Source organism: Sceloporus occidentalis, unplaced genomic scaffold, assembly GCF_023333645.1.
Source record: "Sceloporus occidentalis isolate IW3139 unplaced genomic scaffold, rSceOcc1.0.p SCAF_37, whole genome shotgun sequence".
In the NCBI taxonomy this organism is placed as follows: Eukaryota; Metazoa; Chordata; class Lepidosauria; order Squamata; family Phrynosomatidae; genus Sceloporus; species Sceloporus occidentalis.
The window spans coordinates 3,351,689-3,375,795 of record NW_028317017.1 but is presented as its reverse complement, the minus strand read 5'-3'; the positions used below and the strand labels follow the sequence as shown (position 1 = coordinate 3,375,795).

Genomic DNA, 24,107 nt, shown 5'->3' with positions numbered 1-24,107 from the left:
AAACTATTACGCAAGATCATTTTTGTGTACGTTTAATTGCATGCTAGTGTAATTCATGTTAAGTATATGGTTAAAGTGACCGTTTATTTTCCCAGGTGGCCTCACAAAAAAGTATATGAAATTACTTTGTGAGCATTTTAAAATAAATTCTTCAAAATGTAAAAGTAAATAAAATATTTAGCGTAAAGAGAAGCTGGAGCTCGGGAATGCCTCATCCATGGTCCATCAGTACATGCATTCAGCTAAACCAAATCTGCAGAATCTCCACATTAATTTGCAGAGGAAGGTGACACAATGTAGGTTTAAAGGGACCACTCAGCTATATATATATATATATATATATATATATATATATATTTTACACCTCTTTATCAGCGTAAATGAGAACCATTCTCAAAGCATTTAGCGTAACTTAAACACCTTACCTTTTACGATTTGGTTGGAATTTATAGGTAAATCATTTTTTATTTGTTTTACCACTATATGTGACTGAATGCACGGTTTGCCTTAAACTAGGTTGCACTTTATATAAATAGTTTCATTAGATTCCCGCTCAACAGAAGTTGTGTATTATTTACACTTACTATGCAACAATGGGATCAAAACCAAAAGATTTTAATATACTATTTATAAACTGAATTAAGCATGCAGAATAAATAAAATAATTAAATAAAAGAAGAAGGCCTTTACAGCAAATATGAAAAGAAAATAGACCAAACAGTTCCTGTTAGCCTACAGATCTGTCTCTTTTTTTATCATGTGAACAGGACAATATATATATTATATATACATACATGGCTAATGCAAATCAAGGTTCTGGGTCACACCTGAGATCAGTAACTCAACCAGTACATTAAAACACATGTATGTAATCCACAGCAGTAAGGCAAAGCACATTGAGATAACCTCGCAGAGAGGATCCTGCAAGTATACTGAAAGAATGTGGGTGTATGGGAGCTATTTGAGTTTGAGCAACAATAATAATTATATTAATATTTCTGTTTATCAACTTTTCGCGCTGATGCTAAAAATTCAGCAATGCGGTTATAGTTTAACTTTAATATCCAATACATACACACACATTGTCATGTAGTTGACCACAAAATACTTTGCACCCCGACACTTTGGGCATACAGTAGAGTTGCCCACTTTATCTGCTATGCAGAATGAGCATATACAGCTATGATTAACTCAAGACACACAAGGGCACTTCATGTCATCAGAAAATATTCCTCTTACTTAAAATAATTCATTCAGGAGTATTTGTTTTTTTATAAAAATATTATATCTTTGTTCAAGATATTCAAAAATATAAAAACGTAGAAAAATCATCACACCATCAGATTAACTGCCATATTATTGTGTCCATGTTGGACATGGTGCATTTAATCCAAAATAAAACAAAACAGTTTAGCAATATTTTACAGAAATCAATCTAAAACATTTATATTATTTTGCACATATTGTAATACACAAATCGTTTGTCTTCCTTTTTGAACAAAGAAAATATTTTAATCAAAACCGAATACTTCTGAAATAAATATTTTAAGCACTGAAAATTAATACTTGGGTGAAATACTTCACAGTGCAGGCTGGTTAACCTACCATTGCTCATATCTTTCCCACCAACACTGAAATAACATTTATACAGTTTTCTAAATAATTAAATTAATAATTAAATAATTAATGAATTAATAAATAATAATTAATTAAATAAATAATTTATACAGTTTTCTAAATAATCAGAATACTTAAAGTCCCAAAAGCGGTAATGAAATTAATGTTATTCAGCAGAAGCTGCTAATAATAACTAAAGACTCTAGCTCCAGAACCTTGTTTTTTTCTTTAGTATAGAAAAATTCCGGCGAATCATTTTTTCTCTAATTTCTTATTTTCCTCTTCTGCTTTATTTAATTCCCACTTACAGTCAATTGGGATTGTAGTTTTTTTAATGCACTACTTTGGGACATCAAGAAAGAAAATCCCAACTGCTCCATAAACAACTATAACCTGTTTTTCATCCACACAGATCAGGAATCCAGGTAGTTTGTGCAAAATACACTCGGACAACAAAGTAAGCATGCATTATTGCGCAGACTCCTTTTAACTTAGCCATGTTTAATTATTTATTTGTAAAATTATTCAGTAGGCAGCCAAGATAAACAAGCAGAAGCAATATCCCATGTCAAGGTCAAGTGATTTTTAAAGGGGCAGAACTCTTACCAACAATAAGGCTGAAGGACTATGCGATTAAAAACTATGATCAATTAATACAATCTTTCTGTGAACAAGTCAGCAGGGTACGAATAGTGGAATACACTAGGACTTCACTTAATAAATAAGAAAATGTAATGTTCTAATACACCAGTGGAGTAATAAACAGATCTCTCCTTTAAGCGGTCTTAAAATAAATGCATAACAATTATGTTAATGAAACATTATGAAACGTGAATTACGGTAGACCCCACCTTAGTAAAGAAAAGCCAGAGATGACACCAACAAAACATTAAAATTGATCTATGAAACGTTGTATTATTTTTTTAATCAATCAGTGTTTAACAATGTATAGAAGTCTTGATTTATGAAAGTCTGTAATAAATACAAATGGACAGTCTCAAACCCTAGCCAAAAGAGCCCAACCGATAATGGCAGCTACTTTTAGAATGCTATAAATATTGATCTGGAATTCTTAATTTTAAGCAATTTTAAAAACATGCTTTACAGATATTTTCTGCAAACATCTTTAAAATGTCAAATGCATAACTGAAGTGATTAATTATATGAAGGGAAGGCTGTATTTATAAAAGGTGCACTTTTTTGATAATATGCTGAAAAGATTTTTGTACATTTTTATGTTTTATGTTTTGGCCCAATCAGGCCCTGACTGGCCACCTGGCACACTGGAAAAATGGCAGACATTGGTCCATGTATTCCCAATCTGCTGCTCCTTCGGCAGATCGGGTGCTATAATGTGCAGCAACTAGCTATATATGCCCACCTGCACACTGCATAAGCATAAAAACATAACAAGTGTCCTGTCATATCCAACTGTCAGCCTTGCTTACTTTACTAGGCAGCAGCCAGTCTTAAAGTACCTGGGTTGCCAGTCTGGCTCTGGCCCCAATGAAGAACCAGTGAAGTGTACTTGAATTCATTGAAATAGCCTGTCCCTCTAAAAAAAATAAGAAATGACTCTAAAAGTCTTATTATGTACCTGATGGCTCAATAATCATAGCATCATGCTCTGGTTCCCAAAAATATATTATATTAGAGTTTATGATGATGTATTCTATTGTTGGGCTTGGATGAAATATTTTTCGATGGCATCCACTTTTTATAGGTTATATGCCAACACAATTAGTCTACCAGTATGTCCCAAGGGGACTGAATAGGATAAAGTAAGAAAAAAAAAATATTACTGTAGACCCGGCTTTCAGGTATTAAAATAAAAGCTTAGTGAGCAACACAAGGAACTTAAACCAAACCAGCAATAGTGAATAGTGTTTTGTGTTCAGGCACCCTAATAGAAAACATATAGGGGAATGTATGTGTGTTTTCTTTTTTTCTGTTGAAGTCTTAAGCTTTAAAAGAACATATAAAACATGTCAAGCTGGGGGACAAAATATATGGAAATAAAGATCTACTTTTGCTGCTTTAAAGCAAGAACAAGGAAAAGGCTATTACATCGTCAGCTCCAAGCTAAACACTAAAACAGCAGGCATTTTCCTGCTCTTTCATTCAACTCTCCTCCCCCACTGCTTTCTACCCAAGTCTGTCATTTATTTATAGATCAGCCTGTCAGTGCTGGTGTGCTAGTGTCTTTGTGACCTATGGCAATACAATCTACTAGTGTTGTACCTCTACATCCATCCTGTGGCTTCTGGAAAAAAATTACAAACACATCCCGTAGCTGAAATTCTACTAACGGTATAAACTAAAATGCATCTTTTTTTACCTGTTCCTAGTACAATTCTTATAAAGGCATTCTTATAAAGACAAGTAGTGTCTTATTTGTTATGCAGGAACAACCAAATTACTACTGGACATGGTCAGACTCTCAGCAATCCTTTAAATTTTGACCCTCTCAATTTTCAGGCTGTACACCAAGCCACCCTTTTCCCCTTCTTTCTTGTATCATCTTCCAGCCTTTTCCCCTAACCCTGCAGCTTCCCCCACTTGCCCATCCTCAGCTTTTTTACTCAACTCATGCCAGCCTTTCATTAAGACTGTGTCCCTACCTCAATTCCCACTTTCCTTAGCATGTGTTCCCTATGTCATCATACTGGCACATCAAATGTTTTATCAGTTCATACTTCTGCTAGTAAGTCTGACCCAAATATTGGTGTGTATACAGGTACTATTTTCTTTTCTACATGGTGAGAGCCATTATAATGGACAGTGTCATTATATCATATGTTCACCAAACCACACATACCCCCAATATAGTAAGACTAATACCTACAAAAAACCTGCTTTGTCTGTTTTACAGGTACCTGAGAGCTCCTATTGGTGTCACTGTGACACCAACTTCCAGAATGGGGTATAAAATAGAAAACCTATAAAATAAGCATTTTTTATTTTTACACATTGTTTTTTCCCATAATACTAATTTTATTCTTGAAAACATGAATATGGTTTATATATTTTAGCTCCAGAGTTGAGTCATGAGTGCCAGAAACTGACCCAGAGACCTGGGGAAGCAGTAATCTGTCATTAACTCTGGCTCAAACCAAAAGGGCTCCCATGTATGCTGATTGCAGTGATACAACAGACCCCAGCTGTGCTCAGTGGGATATCCAAACACTTGCAGATGATTTATTAAATTTTCTGATCTATGATATTTGGATGGACAAATGAAATAACAAATGTAAAATGCTGCTTGGTCTTCTCTTTTTCTGTGGATCCACAGATTGACCACTTTTTCCTAAATAATTTTACCGGTTTAACATTATACAATTCTAACATCACATATGCCACCTCCAAAGGCTGCCTTTGGGAGACCCAATCAGGAAGTTGTAACATACTTCTGTCAGAGTTAACATGTGTTAATGTTATTGGCAGTTTTGCATCTTGTCAATTTCAATTATTAATTTTCACTTCCCTCTTGTAATAGCACTGTGGAATAACCCATTATTAAAAATACCTTAGGCAGGTACAGCCATTAAAAATAAAATAAAAGGACATTTATTTAATGATTAAATGAAATAAAAAAGGTTTTGTGCAGAAACACGTTAACAATGGGGAAAGTCAGGCATTTGACTGTTTACTTTTAAGTTGTTACTTTATTTAACAATGGTTATATTATTAAAATTACTTAATAGTTTTGGTCTAAAGTGAACCAAAAACAAACACATATAAACACACCTGCTAGTGACCTTCAATTAAATAATATTGTGTCATCTCGTATGAAAACATTACCAGAGCAGTCAATTAAATATGAAATGCCATATGTTGCATCAGTGAGTCGGAAGATCATTAGCTGTATGTTTTTTTGTGCTCTTTTGCAGATACAATCTGCAACAATGTATAATAACTTGGTTCAGAATATGTGTGTTGTAAAAGTATTGAGGTCCCTTACCAATGTTCTATCAACAATGAATCACTATACTATTTATAAATGTACAGCTGCATACCATAAAACAATTATATACATGCTATATCATTTTTCAAGTATTGTATCACTTTTACATAGTTCACATACAGTAATTCTTATAATACATACCACAAAATGACAAAAGAAACAAAAAGACAGACCCTGCGGGACAACCCCAACATTTCTGTTATCGCCCTGCTAGCTTTCTCATGGAATGGATCTGAATCTGGGATGGATCGAAATTACTAACGGTACCTTGGGATTTTGTTCCTTAGGCTATTTTATTTTAGAAAACTGAAACTCAAAATCAGTTACAGAAAGGCAACATTGGTTTATTTTGGTAAAAATATGCTGCTTTCCTACATATCCAACACTAACACATTAATAATTGGTAGAGCCATCTCTCGCTACAGTCTTTTGGAAGTATGTATCAGCTTTGCACACAGTGTCAGAGTGATTTTGGAAAATGCTTCTAAGAATTTTTACTCCAGGTTGTTAAGGTTGGTTGGATGGAGTTTGTGGACTGAATTTTTCAAATAGTGCCACAGATTTGAAACGGGAATGAGACCAGAACTTTTTGTTCTACAACCACGCCAATGTTACATTGGACTTGTGCTTGGAAGTGCCGCCAGCTTAATTTCCTCTCAGACTTCATGTTTTTTTTTTTTAAAGCAGGTTCATTCATTATTTTACTCTGTCTATTTTTCTTCAGTTTTAACTCCTGTAAAACTTCTGTAAAATGTTCAGTTTCCTTCAGGTCTATATTCCTAATTCCTATTCCTAGTGAGGCACACCAAGTTGTGGGCAAAAGTAAGCTAGCAGCGTCCTATGTAGAGCAATTCCTTTCAACTGTATAAACCTGGAGCTTTCGGAGAATAGAGGTTGAATACATATGGAAGCATTTCCAATTTAGTAATATGAGAAAACTGACATGAGTCTGAATTTAAATTACAATTATCTTGGTTTCAATTCAACCTGTGTAACTCCACTATTATTCCTTGAAGATGGTGTCTAAAAGGGGCATGAGAAATATTTAGTTACCATGCTTGAAACCTCTTTAGTAATTATACTGCTATAAATACCTATAAACTGAAGTCTATGTGTAGGTGTATACTAACAGATGTGGGGAATATACAGACAGCATATATCAAAATCAAACATCAATTAAAATGCACATAGAAGATATTCTTGTAATGGAAATGCCCTCTGAAGAATTTCAAGAAACAGATGATAGTACAAAATATTCAGAAGCTCTCTTAATGGCAGGAAATGTAATAACCAGATGGGAAAATCAAGAAGGAGCAGCCAAGTCAGTGAAGTAACATTTTAAGTAGAAAAAAATGTTATGATAAAAATCCTTCTAAGAAAAGAAAAAAAAAAAAAAGGAAATAAAAATACAAAGTCACTAGCCGAGTAAAGAATAAATGCTCTGTTTTTTGTAATTAAAATGGTTTTGTGTTACAATATGGGCCAGTTTGTAAAGACGGGGGATGTTTGAAACAGAACACCAAAAATAATGTTGCTATTGAAAAAAGAGAACTATATATTTATGTCTGGATTTTTCTGCCTCATCATGGAATCCAAGCAGCAAGTGAGCCCTGCAACGTGTTTGACCCTGGTATTCCTGATTCCCACCTGATGAATTTGTCTGCTGCCAGCCATGACTTCAGATTTGTTTGACCATCCTTCTTAACAAATTTGCAACCTAGTTTGTGTATGGTCTATTTCAATACCTCTGTCAAGAGGGCATGTACTCGTGAGTGCAGAAGTTGTATTTAAATTGGGTGAACTGAATTTATACCAGGGTAGCTTGCATTTTAATTAGACAAGGTATATATTGAATAATTAAGAACAGTGTTGTATATTTAGGTTAAGGGAAGAAATTTTGGGCTCAACAGAATTATACCGGACTGTGACTACAGTGCTGTGAAATGTATTTGTCGCCTTCCTGATTTAAACACTTCAAAGTTTCGGCCATCAAACTAGTTTTAATACTAGACAATAATAACCAGAGCAATGGTGACTCTAGGAACAATATATGTGGTGGGGGCACACATAAGATACCACAGTCAAAAGTGGGGGGCACTAATAAGCCACCACTAAGTCATACCACTGAAAAAAAAATAAAAAAAAAAAATAAAAAAAAAAAAATATATATATATATATATAGAAATAAGATACCAAAACACCAGAGTAATGTGGTATGCAATGATACGTTAGTCCAATAACAAAGGTAATACTTAAAAGTTAATGTTTCAATAGTTTCCTCTTGTCCTCAGGTCTGAAGCAGTGCCTTTGCTTCTTTATGTGGCTATATTCAGTATCTGCCAAAGTAATGTAGATTGTAATAGCTGTATTAGTCCAGTAGACAAGATGCCAGAGAAAGGGTTACAAAGCCATTTCTAATGCTCTGGGAGTCTAGCGAACCACAGTGAGCATTAGGCTAGGTTTCCACTTGGTTTTTTTTAGCTAAAAACGCCCATAAAAACGCCAATAGCGCCACCTGGCGTTTTTTTTGTGAAAAAACGCAGCAGCCAGATGTTAGCTGTTCTTCAATAGGAAATCGCAGAATGCCATATCCACTTGGCGTTTTTTTGTTTGGCGTTTTTTCAGTCCTCTTTGGCGTTTTTCTGCTTTTTTGGGCTCTGTGGCAGTTTTTCAAAATCGCAGCATGTTGACACTCTGGCGTTTTTTGCAAGGAAATCTTGGCGTTTTTCTCCAATAGAAGTCTATGGGAGAGAAAAAACGCCATGAAAAAGCCATGTGGGTTTATTGCCTTGGCGTTTTTTATGGCGTTTTTTCCACAGTTACAATGCAGAGGATGGACCCAGTATCTGTGTGTCCTACGAGAAATAGGCTGGAAACAAACAGTTTCACACAAAACAAAGTTCATATTGAATTCTACACCATTTGGAACAAACATGCCATTACAAACAAACATACGCGACGCATCAACTGGACCCTGCGTGCCAAAAGCAACAGCAAACAATTTGCACCATCATTTGGGGCCAATCTTCCTAGAGGAGCAGACATTCGCAATAAAGCATGCCTTACAAACCACAGAAAAGTGACAAAAGGGTCAGCCGGGGCGTTTAAGTAGAACTCTACCAAGTAAATGACATCAGGGGGCAGATACTTGCCATTTATCCTAATCCCTTTTAGCTGGGTGAAACCTCTAACTTGTAAAGGCTGGAAAAACTGCCTAAGGTCAAAAAAAGCAATTTCCACAGAAAGGCTAAAACGCCAGAAAAAACTCCAGAAAAAAACGCCAAAACGCAGGAAAATGCAGTGGCAGTTTTCTTGGCGTTTTTCATCAAGAAAAAAAACGCAGGACAAAAACCCAAGTGGAAACCTAGCCTTATGAAAAAATGCAAAAAACTTGGAACAATTGTGAACCTTCCCAGGAATGGCCGGCCTACCAAAATGATTCAGAGGCCACAAAATAACCTATACTAACGAATGTAAAGAACTGCAGGCCCCACTTGCCAGTGTTCATGATTCCTCACAAAGAGACTGTGTTGTTTTTGGTCAGCAGTGGTTTTCGCCTTGCAACTCTTCCACGGATTACATTTTTGCACAAAGGTTCGTCTCACGTTTGGCGTAAAACATCTTGATGACCCCCAAGAGATTTGGTATAATATTCTGTGGATTGATGAGACAAAAGTGGAACTTTTTGAAAGACATATGTCCTGATACATCTGGCATAAAGCTAATATAGGATTCCACAATAAGATCATAGCAACAGTCAAACACAGTAGTGGTAGTGTATGTTCTGGGCATCCTTTGTTGCTTTAGAACCTGGGCGACTTGCCATAATTGATGGAACCATGAATTCTGCTCTCTACCAGAAAAACAGGAAGGAGAATGTCTGGCAGAGTGCAGTTTAGTTATGCAGTAAGACAATGATCCAAAGCATACAAGCAAGTCTACCTCTGAATGGCTCAAAAGAAACAAAATGAAGGTTATGGAGCAGCCTAGATAAAATCCTGACTTGAAGCTGATTGAGATTCTGTAGTATGACCTTAAAAAGGCAGTTCATGCTCAAAAAAACCTTCCAATGTGGTTGAAATAAAACAATTCTGCCAATAAGAGTTCGCCAAAATTCCTCCACAGTGATGTAAAGAGCTATCACTGCCGTCATTGCCATTTTAAATTGTAAGCTCACGGGCGGGCCCTCAAATGCCCACCATTTCTGCCAGGAACTATAACTGTTATGTATATGTTAACGGGTGCTTAATAAAGATAATTATAATAATAATATCCATCAACGTAATTCTGTTTCCAAATAAACCAGTATTATTCCTTATAGGGGAACATTGCATAAACTGTAGCGCTTTTATTTTCATGGGCAGCTATATTTTTCTATATTCTTTTGTGAGAAAGGTATGGTCACATCATAATGAAATAAATATGAAAAGGCATGATCCTATTTATGTAAACAATTTCTTTCACAACGCTGTAAGACGAGATTCAAATGAATGTCCCCTGGGCATTTATATTATGTAGAAAGGTGATAGGTTAAGAACGATTTCTCTTTTAATCTGGCACTTACTCCAGCCTGTTGTGGGAAGATAAGACAAAATAAAAAGGTCCTGCTTTAACCCTGTGAAGGTTAATCTTGGAATCCACTTCCAACAGCACTGAAAAGCATTTTGTCCAGAACCCAATTTATAAAATAGCTACAGGGTATTTAAAATACATTTCCACATGTTTGTCATACCAGTTATTTTCTCAAGAATTCTCAGTCTTTTAGGAAATCATGCCTTTAAGTGGTTGATAGTTCAGTCATATCAGCAGAGTGCTGAGGATAACAGCGTAACCCTTTTATCATATAGAATATGAAAAATATTGACCTAAGCACTCTAGGATACACAGTCCCTCTTTTTAGTCATCCTATTCCACTTTCCTCCATTAGATGTTACATAAAAATGTAAACAAATAAATAATGCAATAGGTCACAGCTTCACATAAAAATTCTTTGTAAAGCCTGGCCCCATAGCAATACTCTAGGCTGGCGCTACCTATCAGCAAGGTAGGCCTGGAGCACATATAGCTTGGGGGCACCTCCTATGCGTTGGGCTGGTCTGTCTGCTGCTAGGGGAGAAGGGCCTGTTGGGGAGATTATTGATCTCCCTCTAACTGGCAGTACATTCAATCTTACTGCCGAATGCTGAGATAGGACATCATAGGTCAGGCACACCATGATGGAGGCCTGCAAGAAGAAGGACTTCAGAAAGGAGAAATGTAAGTGATGGATAGAGATAGTATAGAATAAATAGAAAAAAAGGGAGAGATAAAGAAAAAGATGTAACGGAGAGATATGTATGATGTGGTCACATGACCCACCCCCAAGGGCATGGCATTAAGGGGCAGGGCACCAGGAGTGTAGCAAAATAAGGTTTTGCCTAAGGTGACAAAAATCCTAGCACCAGCCCAGGTCATACTCCATAAAGTGTTCATTTGAATTGTTGGGAGGTATGCCTAACTAGCAGAAGATATCGACCATTCTTTATTGTCCTCCCTCCTGTTTTCTTGGGACTTTGGGGTGAAGCCAAATGATCTAAAAAATGAACAGACGCAGAAAGTCCAAAATTTCAATGAAGTGGCAGAGGCCTACACATCTTCCTAAAATCGTTGGAAAGGGGTGTCCAATTTTGTTTTTATATCATATTAACAATTTTACAAGCAACAATAATTTTGTTACATTCCAAAGCTTTTCAGACCTTGGATAAAGTTGTGTTAATGCTTTAAGGGCAAAAGGTTTGTAACTACAAATTAAAAAGAATAGTTTTCCATTGCTTTTATATGATTGCAACAATAAAGAAAACAAGGTGATACAGGGGTGACTTATAGGACCCTTGAAGTTTTTACAACCAAAGACTGTATAATATGCCTAGGGATATGCCTTTCTCCTATTGTTTTATTAATTGATTTTGAAACACACCTTGTCCTTGTGTCCATTCTTATTGACTTCAATTTAAGTGGATTTTGTGCAACAGATGACAGATTGAAACACATGCATTAGATAGATAGAAGAAGTTTGAATTCATATGCCCAAAAACTATTTTTGCTACACAACATTTCAGAAACCGCCCCCCCCATTTTCATGTTATACAATTCCAGCACTTTCAAAAAGAACCTTTGTTCATGCTGCTTTAGAAGACAACAGATGAAAACAAAAGGCAAATTATTTAAACATTCCTACTTTCGCGATATATGGGTGAAACTGACATGGTTTTGTTTTCACTGCAAATATTGCCTACACCACGTTTTATAAGAAGAAATACAGGTATTTTGGCAGTAAAACTCTCAGTTGATAGGTTGTCATGGAATGAGATAGGAATCTCCAGGGGATAGAGCAAAGAGTAATCAGATGCCGTTTGTGGGTAGAATAAGTGCATGATAATTGTGGTATTCAAATAATCATCTTTCACAGAAATGTGCAAAATTATGATTGCCAGCCGTTTTCATTATGCAATTTCCTCTTTCCATTCTCTTGTTACGGTTATGCATGTTTTGCAAACTTTGCTTCTTTTTGTTTTACAGTATTTAACTTATATGTGAGTGACCTACCTTCATAATTTATGACTAAAACGATCAGGGCCCAACCACAGATGAGGAAAAGGCCTGGGCATTTTAAGGCTGGCGGGTGATGGCTGGGTACATCATTAAGGCAGAGAAAACTATTAATGTCCCATTATCTCTTACTTGGGGGTTATTGTCTTATCTCTCAAATACAAAGGGCTAAACGGAATATATTCTACCACACCTTAAAGAAAATGAAGAAAAATACATTTTGCTGTCTTTGTACGTAGTTGGTATCAATAGTGGCCAAGGTGCACAAAAATACTGCGTATCCCTTATACTGTAGTGTGCACTACAATTTGGAATTACGATACACATACTATGCAATAGAATACTGTACCTATAATGGTGTAAATAATGAACCCACACTTACTCCATTTCTCTTCCAGGATTCTTGTTCAAAGACACATTGAATTTTGTCAAAATTATACCCACAAAGAAATATATACAAAAAGACAACAGTGCTCACTGAGGCAAAAAAAGATTAAAATATAATTTCAGTTTTAATAAGGATCACTCTCACAGACACAAAGTAACGCACTGCTCTAGTGTTAACAGGCTAAATAGGAAGAGGACTGGCAGTTGTTAGAGAAAATCCACACTTTGATATATTGTATCCAGCTTTCGGCATTCTAATAACAGGATGCGACAGTACCAATCAGCATATAAGAAATACTGTATATAAGAAATATATAAGAAAAGAATTGCGAGTATCATCAGACAATAAAAGATTTATAAAAAGCAACTGAGGCTTACTTGAACATATATGTGAGATTGCATATACAAGAGCTCACAATAAGGCACTATAAAAGTATTAGGTACCCCGAGACAGCGTCTCTGTGTACTACAACAATACCACTGGAGCTACATATTAGGGGATTGTTAGAAACCTGTAGCGCCTAACCACATCGACTTTGGTTTTCTGTTGATTATATGGCCATTACCTGATGATGACGGCCACCCGAGGATCATAATCTAACAAAATGTTAATATATAGACAATGTTTAATCATTGAGAGCTGTATTTTGCACAAGATAACCTAGGTGTCTGCTTAGGACCTGAGGTGCTTGGAGGGGGCCAGCCCCACACCTATTGTATTGTGTAAGGGGTCCAGCCATGTCACTCAAGCGGGTTTTGTCTGTGAGTTTAAAGCGATTTGATTCAAATACTTAGTATGGGAAATACATTTCAGAACCTAGAGAAAAGTTATGTATCTATCAGATTACCAACAAGGTTACTTGGCACCTTTCACTACTAAACTATTCAGGTAAATTGATAACATAAAGCACCATCCTATATAGTAACTCAAGTCCATAACACTTGCTAATTGTAATTTTTTCATGGATCAATTATATTGACTGAAGACAGTTGTTTAGACACTACAAACTTGAATAATTTAATCTCTCTCAGTAATTTATTGACATAAGCAAGTAAGATTTTGTAGGCGTGCGGGAAAGGTGATTTCCAAGTACCAGGGTTTTTCCGTAAAGAGAGGGTAATGGTTAAACAGTTATTTATAAACTAAACTTTAAGCATTCATACAAAAAACACTTTACCTACATATATCGGAATTAAATACAAAATATCATGTAGGTTCACTACCACATAAAACTTACATGACCTGTAAGTGTTATAGCTGCACTGCTTCCAACAGACACAGATTTGCCAAGATCATCACCAGCTACTGGCTGCCCTGACAAGTGTCCCGATGTGGCTGGGTCAAGACACATCCCATTGCTTAAGTGACCCCTGTCTAAAGCCCGAAACTACCAGACTATAGAAAGCGTATGGTTTGTTAATTACCTTGATCATAGAGGCACAGACCAAATTTCCAAGTTTAGAAACCAATATATTAAATGTCAATTGTCTCCATAATAGAGCAAATTTGGTGAAGATGATTCCTTTATTGGCTAACAAAACTTGAAATCTATTAAACTTCAGAGACCATCTACATCTCTTCTTCAGGTATATTAGAGAGCTTGATAGCCTTAAAAGCTTACACTCTATTACACTTCAATTGGCCAATAAAGGTTTCATCTTCAACAAATTAACGTTTTCTTTCAAACGTAGTACAATGCTATACAGGTCTCTTCAAATGCACAAAAGCGTACACGAAACATGAAAATCCAGATTTTTGCTATTCCTATTTTGCTTCTTTGTTCAAGCCCACACCCTATTAGATCAAGTCAATTTAACCATTAAAGCACCTAAAACACATGATTTTTGATCTTCTATATATTTTTTTTTACTCAAACAATCATAGGGTTAAAGCACACATCACTATTTAATGTCATAAGGGAGTATTCCACCTTTGACACTACTTAGCCAAGCATCACAAAATGGTCCACTGAAATGGGAAGATTAAGATTCACTGAATTGCCTGAGAAAACAGTTTTACTGAGGCAGAACAACCTAATATGTTAAAACACCAACCAAAATTGATGAGCAGCTTTGAGCAAATCAATACGAGTTAATGAATTGAAGACTTATCTTGATAGGCTAGTGGAGATTAATTTGAATAGACCTTGAAAAAAGTTAAGGAATATTACAGTCAAAGTCGGATTTTTTTAGCCGTCAGAAATGAATCAATTAACCTTATTAGTTGTTACATAGGAAACCTCACTATTCAGCATTATGGGTTTTGCTTTGCAAGGAGCAGAGGTTACTGTTAATACTGTACACAGCTGGTGTCCTCTCGCTATGCAGCTGAACACATGTCCTATGAGATCGCTAAAAGAAAGCCAGCAAATGGAGGGGACACTAATGAGAAGGCATTGGGCAGTACAGGGACTTTATTCAGACACAAAAGAAACATTTCTAACTAATTAGAAGTTGCAGTAGCATTCTACTGGGAGAATTTACAAAATTGTGAATCTAGAACCTCATATCAAAATAAGTTCAGAATGAAAACAGCGCTTATTAAATATTTCATATTTTATTTGGTTGGGCTTCACTTTTCTGTATTTTACCAATGTTACTAAGAGCTCACAAACAAACTGCCATATTCAGCACCTACTTTATCAATCTTCCAAGGGTTCATTTACTACAATGAGTTGGGTGACAATCTGATGTAAAATTAAGCAATTCAAATTATTTATTCGACCTGTGCATAATGAAGAATCAACCCTAGCAAGTTTCTGGTGCATCAAGGGCCAAAACACAACTATGCATTATGCATTACAAGCTCAGCCCTTATAAGCAAGGAATACTACCCAAAGTAAACCACTATTATTCATAGTTAAATGTGTCAATGTTCAGTCTGTTTCAAGCAAGTAACACATTTTTTCAGATATTCGACCAAGTTGCCATGTAGCAAATATGTTTTATCTATCAGTATTCAAAGTGAATGCCAGCTCTTCTGGCTAGGCTGTATGCTTAAATCCGCAGTATCTGATCAAGTATGTATAAAAAAAAAAATACATGACTTATTTCACAACTTTAAGGGAAAAGCTATAAGTCAGGTGGGGGTAGTTTAAGAGACAGGGAAATGATTCATGTAAGTAAAATTAAGATTTGTTACTTGCCTCTAATAGTCACAACAGCAATGAATAGAATGTAGATAGGGCCCTCCAGCAGGAGTGCAGCCGGTGCCCTATTAACATTAAGCCAGCCATGTCTGCAGTGCCACTCATCACTTAGCTGTCGGGAAAGCCTTTATCTACTGAGCATTTCCAATTCCCACCAGGACAAGTAGAATATATTAAAACTAAACCTGATGTGTAGCAAGTGACACACTAAAATAACTACTACTAAATGTTACAAACTGACAGCATTCATTTATCACTTCATGTTTATGTTTCAATTTGTTGTAATAAATACAATGAAAGAGGCAATTTAACATTCCGAAGGAAAAAATAAATAAAAACATTCTGATGAGCATTTGCCGGTTCCTCCTAGTCATGAGAATGTTAGAATACTACTTTAAGATATTTTCAATTAAGCGGTGTCTAATTTGTAACATTAGCCGTTTCTACTGTACAAACATTTTCGGCATCTATGAACTCAAAGAGCAATCTGTCACAGACAATGACACGCATATTAATAGGAAGTTGAAGAGAAACCAGTTTTGTAAACACATTTATCTAGCTTGTCACACTTTGTGGCTGTAAAACATTAATTATGTTGCAGGATATATATTAGTTTCCCCAATTTCTTTCTTGGCATAAGATACTAATGAAAACGTCTTTGCAGAGTACAAGGCTTTTACCTAACAGAGATGCTTCATGTCAGAAAACTTAACCCTAGAGAGTTTTCACAGACTGCTCTTTAACAGCAAGGGTATGCCCAACCGTAAAGACAGGAGTTTGTTTTATTTATTTTTGCAATATAATGAACCACAGGACAACGGGAATCTTGCTTGTAAACCAGATGTTATCCCTTATGATGTCATGATGACTTCACAGGGTTCATATATAAATGTTTTTATTTTAAAGAAATTGATATTTTTTAAATAACAATATTTATTTCCTCTGGGAGAAACTCTCCCATTTGACAATGTGATTCCCACTGCAACCAGCAGACCTGCATTGCTGATCACTGTGATCAAACAGCAGAGAGGGGTCATTAGAGATTCCAAGGCCTAGACAGACCCTCTGAAATCTCTTTTGCTTTTCACAGTATTTGTGGCCCTGTCACCATTGATATCATTGGTAGAGAAATGAAGTATAATGCTGAGCACTTATTATTATTTATTGTTTTATAAAGCTCTATCATATTCCATAGCGCTGTACAATGGGTAGGCAGGACATAAGTAGTATATGACAACATTTTGACTTGCCGAATTATACCTCATTTGTCATCATAGAGCCAGAGATGTTGGTTTCTGCTAACCTGGGAGATGACGGGCCATCATGAGACATACTTACCACCCAGGTGGGAAAATGTCTTCTCTGGTGCAAAATATAAAGGATGTAACACTAGGTTCTAGTGGTTGTTTAAGCAACTTTAAACAGGGTGTGATAGTATGTTGTTACAATATGAAGGGGTTACTAGATGCTGATGCTAAAGGAGTAAGTAACTGAAATATGGATTCCTGTAGCCACAAGTAGAAAGAATTAAAAAAAAAGCTAAATTACCATCTAAATTATGTACTAGGTACAAAGCTTTGACCATGTATATTATCAAATTAAGCCGCAATAGATGGAACCTTTAAATATACATGGTAACTCTCAGTAGCCAACAGAACAAGATTTACACTCACATGTAATCAAAGACCCAAGAAGTCACATCAGTTGATGTAAGCAAGACCCTGTTACCTCATAGCTTTAATAAGAATGAGTTACCTGCCATCATCTTCTGGGCTTCATATGGTTCCATGTAACCATCATTTTCAGCTACTTTCTCAGGGGCCACCTGATTGCCAGGTACCTGTTTAGCATCAAATGGATCTGCATAGTCTTCAAGAATTATAACCTAGTTGAAGAAGAAAAACAATTTTTAAGGATGTTAAGGCAGCTTTAAGGCATATGTATCATATTTGGGTTCCTATGGTCTCATGGATTTCTTCTCCTTGGCATTTTCAGCCAAGTAAAATAATACATAATCAAACTTGACAAGTTTAACGGGAAGCCCTCACCAATTCTCTTTCTTACTAGTATCAAATTAAACATTTTTTTTTTTTAGAGGAAATGTGCTTTTTTGTTTTGTATTTTCTTTTTGTTTCAAGTTCTAGATTCTAGATTTTGCATAATTTCACCTTGACCCCTTATCATAGTACCTTGCAGTGAACAATATAAGTCTTATTCACATAGTCAGACATTGTGACTAATGAAATGGAGAAAAGAATTTCATTGGGGGAGATTTTTTTTTTTTTTGTCAAGAATCTACAAACAGCAAATCTACAACAGAAAAAGAAAATAATCAAGGTGTTGCAATGACCCAGTCAAAGTCCAGACCTCAACCCGATTGAAATGCTGTGGTGGCACCATAAGAGAGCTGTGCATTAACAACCACTCACAAACCTCAATGAACTGAAGCAATGTCGTAAAGAGCAGTGGGACAAAATTCCTCCACAAAGGGACTGTTAGACATATAAATGCCATACATTTTAAAATTTGAATTGAATTATTAAAGTTGGTAATAAAAAAAATAACAGTAACAAAAAAAGACTACTGATAGAAAAGAACATTAATATTTTATAATATATGATTTTGAAGTAATCTGATAAGAAATATCTTTATATTCACATTTTTTGGTTCGAATGTCTAGATCTACTTTTGAGACGTATGTAGCTCGTTCTTTATCACTGTAAAAGTAGCTAAAAGCAGTGCACAGACAAGCCACTTTTATCATTAATCAAACAACCTATCTTTATCAGTCTCATAATATCATTGCCCGCAGGTTTTATAGACTTTCTGTTCGGTTTTCACCTTTACTACTAAGTGAAACATTGGAAGTATGTAAAAAAAGAAAATGTATGTTGAAGAGCAATAACACTTTAATACTGTAAGGATGTATGCAGGGCTGGACTGGGGATATTGAGGTGACCCTGGCACTTTAGTAAACTAAGTGTGGCTGAGGCTGAATATTGCAGTCTTGTGCTAACGTAGCATGGCAAATCCACCCGGGAAACGCACACTGCATCAGCCAGTATTACACTGGAGTGGCAGATCAGTTGATTATGGGTCATTTGTGGCCAGCCGCCCATTGGGCATTTCACCATTGTGAGAGATTGCCAATATGGGCATGCTATATGCCAAAAGCTCCAACAATCTTGCATAACTATAATGGGCAGGGGCTTCCCCAGGGTTTTAGCTCCCTAGGCAAAATATATCCATGGTGCCCCCATCCTTGCATCCATGCTTTCTTGGTGGTTCCTCTTGCCAGTTTAGCATCTTAATCACTTACCCCAATAAAACAGCATACTAATTACAGAGGACATAATGTCAAAATATTCATTTTAAATTAATGGACACATGAATTTAACAATTTTTAAATCATTTTCTGCAACAGATAGCTGCTAATTTTTTGCCCATTATAAAGAAATACAGGTGGTCTTCCTCTTCTTTTGCCTTATAGAACATAAGTCTGATTTATTTATGAATTAGCACTGCCCTCCAGAAAGCAATATGACCACCAGGTTTTCCACGATGCAGGAAACAAAAGGTTTGTACAAATTAGAGTAGCAAGAACGTATTCAAAAGATAAATGCACTTTATTTAGACCCTCCTGTTATATGAAAATATATATATTCTCTATATTATGACATTTTGAGTATTTTAAAGGAAACCACATCTCATCAAATTTTGAAAATATTATTTTTCCCTGCTAAAATATTTATTCTTATGTTATTGTTTATTAGCTTTAACAGTTTCTCCTTGTTCATTATAATTAGATCTCAAGTAAACATACTCTATTATCATATTATACTCTAAGCATGTAAATACTATAAAAAATAGTTAATTGAAAGTAATGTATTAGTGACCATGCCACCTACCTATAGCTGCATCTTAGCAAGCCAACTGATTTTGAAAGTATCTAAACTGTTGTATTTTCATTTCCACATTTTTATACCAGAAATTATGTAAAATTAGGAATTCAGCAAATTAATTGTTGAGAAAGCAGACATTTCTGTAAAAGATTAAACACATTGAGTTAGAAAAATGTGGTCTGTATTGACATCCGCAAACAGAGCTTAGAAGGACAGTATTTTCTAAGGCTTGTGATGCTTTCAAGGCAAAAAAAAAGCCTTTGGGCACATGGCTGCAAGGGTGAATATAATATATATATTTTTTTCTTCTTCAATAAAGAGATAACATATTGTGTCAAGCTGGACTACAAAACACAAATAAAAGCTCTAAAGCTAATGTATTCATATCAGACCAATATCTATATCTGCATCTCTTTCATACTAGTACTAACATTCTGTATTTATTAACCTGACTTCTGCTAGCTCAGCCTGCACAAGGCAGCCAACTGTGTAAAAGTGCAGATTTCTAATGAGAGTCTATGACCTACTGGAGGACTCCGAGGAACATATCAATCCTTTAAACAGTGGAGAGCAAGCAATTAAACACTTTAATGTATTGGATAGCAGCGTCCTGTTTAAATTAACACTTTACCCCCTTGTAAATGCATTAAGGGTTCCAGAAAAACACCTTATTCCTCTGACATCTTTCCCTGCTCCATAGCTCCTTGTCTCACAGGATATGTTTTCAGCCACATGCCTGCTATACTCACCATCATCCAGCTTCACCACTGGCCATAAGACTTTCACAGATCCCCACACACAACTGTATTAACCCGTAAATTTAATAGAACCCTCTGAATACTCTTGCTCTGCAGTTTGCTTCCACTTGATGTGTCGAAATGCTATTCTGATCTGCAGGTTAGCATTTCTACATTCTTTAGTCCTCTATGTTTATGGAGATATTTATTTTTGGGCATCTGAAGGTGAGAAATCTGTTTGCTTACAAGAAAGTTTTCAAGAGAGAAAAAGTACAGTTAAATATGTTTAGACCTTAGCAGGTCCAAAAAAAAATAGGTAAATACAACCTTGAACAACAACACATGACATATTACAACGTGTCATGGTTTATTCAATGAAATAAATCCAAAATGGAGAAGCCATATGTGAAAAACTAAGTACACTCTTACTGCTTTCATAGGAATTAAGATGCTAAGTAGCAGTCAGGTGCTGCTAATCAAATAGCTTTGATTAATTGATCATCAGCAATTGTGACCACCAAGCCGAAGTTTTAGCAGATTCATCCCAAGGGGCAATGCTCGGAGAAATTGCAAAAAACCCAAGACCTACATATCAGACTCTAAAGGATTCAGTATGTTAAATGTTCATGACAGTACAATTAGAAAAAGACTGAACAAGTATGGTTTGTTAGCAGGGCCGGACCGACAATGGAGCCCAGTGGGGCAACCGCTCCAGGCAGAAAGGGGCTCTCTCCTCTGCGGCGAGTCTTCCTGTTCGGTCTCGGTGCCGGCTTGTAATGCTGAGTGCCGGAAGACGGAGGGAGAGGAAGGGTAGATCATGGGGGGGGGCGGCAGGGACGGAGGGAGAGGAAGGATAGATAAAGGGGGGCGGCATTTTAAAATTCGCCCCAGGCGGCATTTTGCCTTTGTTAGGAAGAGTTGCCAGAGAGTTTCTCTCTAAAAAGAACATGGCAGTACGGCTTAGATGTGCAAAGTTTCATCTGAATAAACCACAAGACTTCTGGAACAATGTCCTTTGGGCAGATGAGACCAAAAAGGAAATATCTGCCCATAATGCATAGTACCACGTTTGGCAAAAAACAAACATAGTATATCAGCACAAACATACAAACTGTCAAGCACGGTGGTGGAAGGGTGATAATTTGGGCTTGTTTTGCAGCCACAGGACCTGGGAAGCTTGCAGTCATTGAGTCGACCATGAACTCCTCTGCATACCAAAGTATTCTAGAGTCAAATATGAGGCCATTTGTCTGACAGCTAAAGCTTGGCAGCAATTGGGTCATGCAACAGAACAATGATTCCAAGCACACCAGCAAATCTACAAAAAACGGCTGAAAAAGAAAAGAATCAAGGCGTTGCAATGACACGGTCATTCAACCAGACCTCATCCCAATTAAAATGCTGCGGTGGGACCATAAGAGAGCTGTGCATAAACAAATGCCCACAAACCTCACTAAACTGAAGCAACGTAAAGAGGAGTGGGTAAAAATTCCTCCACAAGGATGTGAGAGACTGATTACTTCAGTGACAGAAAATGATTACTTCAAGTTATTGCTGCTAAAGGTGGTTCTACAAGCTATTGAATCATAAGGTGTATTTATTTTTTACATATGGCTTCTCCATTTTGGCTTTATTTTTGTTGAATATATGACGACACTGTGAAATATGTTGTGTTGTTCATCTGGAGTTGCATTTACCTAATTTGTAGACCTGCTAAGGAACAGATGATTGTTATAATGTCCTGATATGCAAAACTATAGAATTTAAAGAGGGTGTACTTTCTTTTTCACACGACTGTATACTATATGATAACACCTAAGACCCTGTGACAAATCTGCAAATCTAACAGCTATAGGGTTTATTCACTAAAAGAAAGAGCTGGTAGTAGAGTATACAGAAGAGTTGTGGTTTCACTATTCATTATGAAGGGCCAAAACAAGCAAGTTTCTCCAGCATGGTAGGCTGCACTGGCCCTGTATAATGTATCATTTAGTGTATACAGAGACTTAGAAGAAACCTTGCTGACTTAACTATACATTATAAAGGACAACCAAGCTCTTCCTGCTGCAGAAGCTCACAGGGGTTGGTTGTTCAATATATATATATATATATATATATATATATATATATATATATATGAAACAGCTTAAACGCAATCATCCTGCACTCTGCTATCAACTCTACGTTTAGTGAATACATGCTTATGTATATTGTTCATTATAGAAAAAAAATAAGTAAACACACCAGTACAAATGTGTTTATTTATTCCATGGATTTCTGTGAAAATTTAACCAGATCTCATTGGAAAAGAAAAAAAGATATCCTTGTTGCAGTGTTATTTGCTGTTGAACTGTTACGTATCCTTCCTTACGTTACGTATCTAATTTTCTCTTTTCCATTTCTCAAATGCCATTTATGTGTTGAGTAATTCAATATTAGGGTTAGAAATTCACTAAAAATGCAATATCATCTGCAAGTCTTAGACAGTAAGTAAACAATATTAATTTGAAAGCATCTAAAAAAAAGCTACAAGAAAAATGAACTGTCTGTTCTCTAGCAAAGATGTCAGCAGACTGAATCAAATTGGTGGCAACTAAAATGGCATTTTAATAAAAGGTCTTCTCACATTATGTTGAAGTCTATTAAACCTCCAAGTGCTAGGAATCATCAAGATTCACTAAGCATGAGTGAGCTGACATGTTTTCCCTAGGGATATGAAAAAAGTAAAAATCTTATTTAGCAGTGCCACGCTTCAGTACAGGAGGGTAAGGTATGGAAAACGTGCCTTAAAGGAGATCCTTTGCCAGAACTCCCCAAAAACAGTTTATTTAAAATAATGTATATTGCTTTATTTAATATATCAATAAACTGTCTTTGCAATTATGTTTTTGGCCTGACTTATTAAGGATTTAAAAGGTAATGTCAAGAAGTATATAAATATTAAGACTTTTTTTCGAACACAAAAAAAAAATAAAAAATTGAAACTCAAAAGAAACAAATTCTACACCTTTCAGGATAAACACCAAACATGAAATAATAATAAGCATTTTTTTAATTCATGGTAAAAATAATACTAAAAGTTCATTCATTTGATCTATGGAATTCAGCTTCTCGTGGCGATAATTACACTGCATGTATTTTACTTAACAACTTAAGATACCAAACACGTAAATTATTATATTTTGCAAAAGGCTATGGCAGATGTGAATTTGATGCTTTTGTTCAAAATTCTATTGCTGATTCTTATCTCTGGAATGGAACATTAACATTGATTTTCTTTGGCGTGCAAACAGGTTAATACAGTGTTTCATATAAGTCAGGATTCACTTATTTAAAGGGAAATTTTTGCCTTTCTGCAGTCAAGGAATATTTCTTGACTGGTGCATCTCTTGGGGCTTGTTTCATGTATGTGGGTTGTTTTATAGTGCTAATTCTGCCATTTACTTTCCATGCCTTGTAAGAGAACAAAACTGTCTTATGGCTTCTGTTCAGAACATTCAAAAGCCCTTCTGTTAAGTCAAAGGCTTTTGCTTAAGCAATTATTTTGCCCTACAACATTTATGCACATAAATGTATTTATTTTCTTCTGCCTAAACGTGAGTGACATTCTGAAGGGCAAATCTTAAAACATAATTTTTTGTAAGATGGGAGAACAAGTTTAATCTCCTATAATATAAAGCGGTACATATACACTACTAACCTAAACAAAAAATAACTACTGAACATATGAAACTTTAAAAGGTATGTTGCTCATCATAGCCTG

General features: G+C 35.8%; 1 protein-coding gene across 1 annotated transcript in view; it reads right to left on the bottom strand.

Annotated features, from left to right (window-relative positions):
- SHF (Src homology 2 domain containing F) overlaps positions 1 to 24,107 on the bottom strand; it is a 111,511-nt gene that overhangs the window by 60,124 nt on the left and 27,280 nt on the right. Inside the window, exon 5 of the mRNA XM_089488264.1 lies at positions 17,461 to 17,590. Coding sequence (XP_089344390.1) covers positions 17,461 to 17,494 — 34 coding nt within the window. The 5' untranslated portion in view covers positions 17,495 to 17,590. The remainder of the gene's footprint in view (positions 1 to 17,460; positions 17,591 to 24,107) is intronic.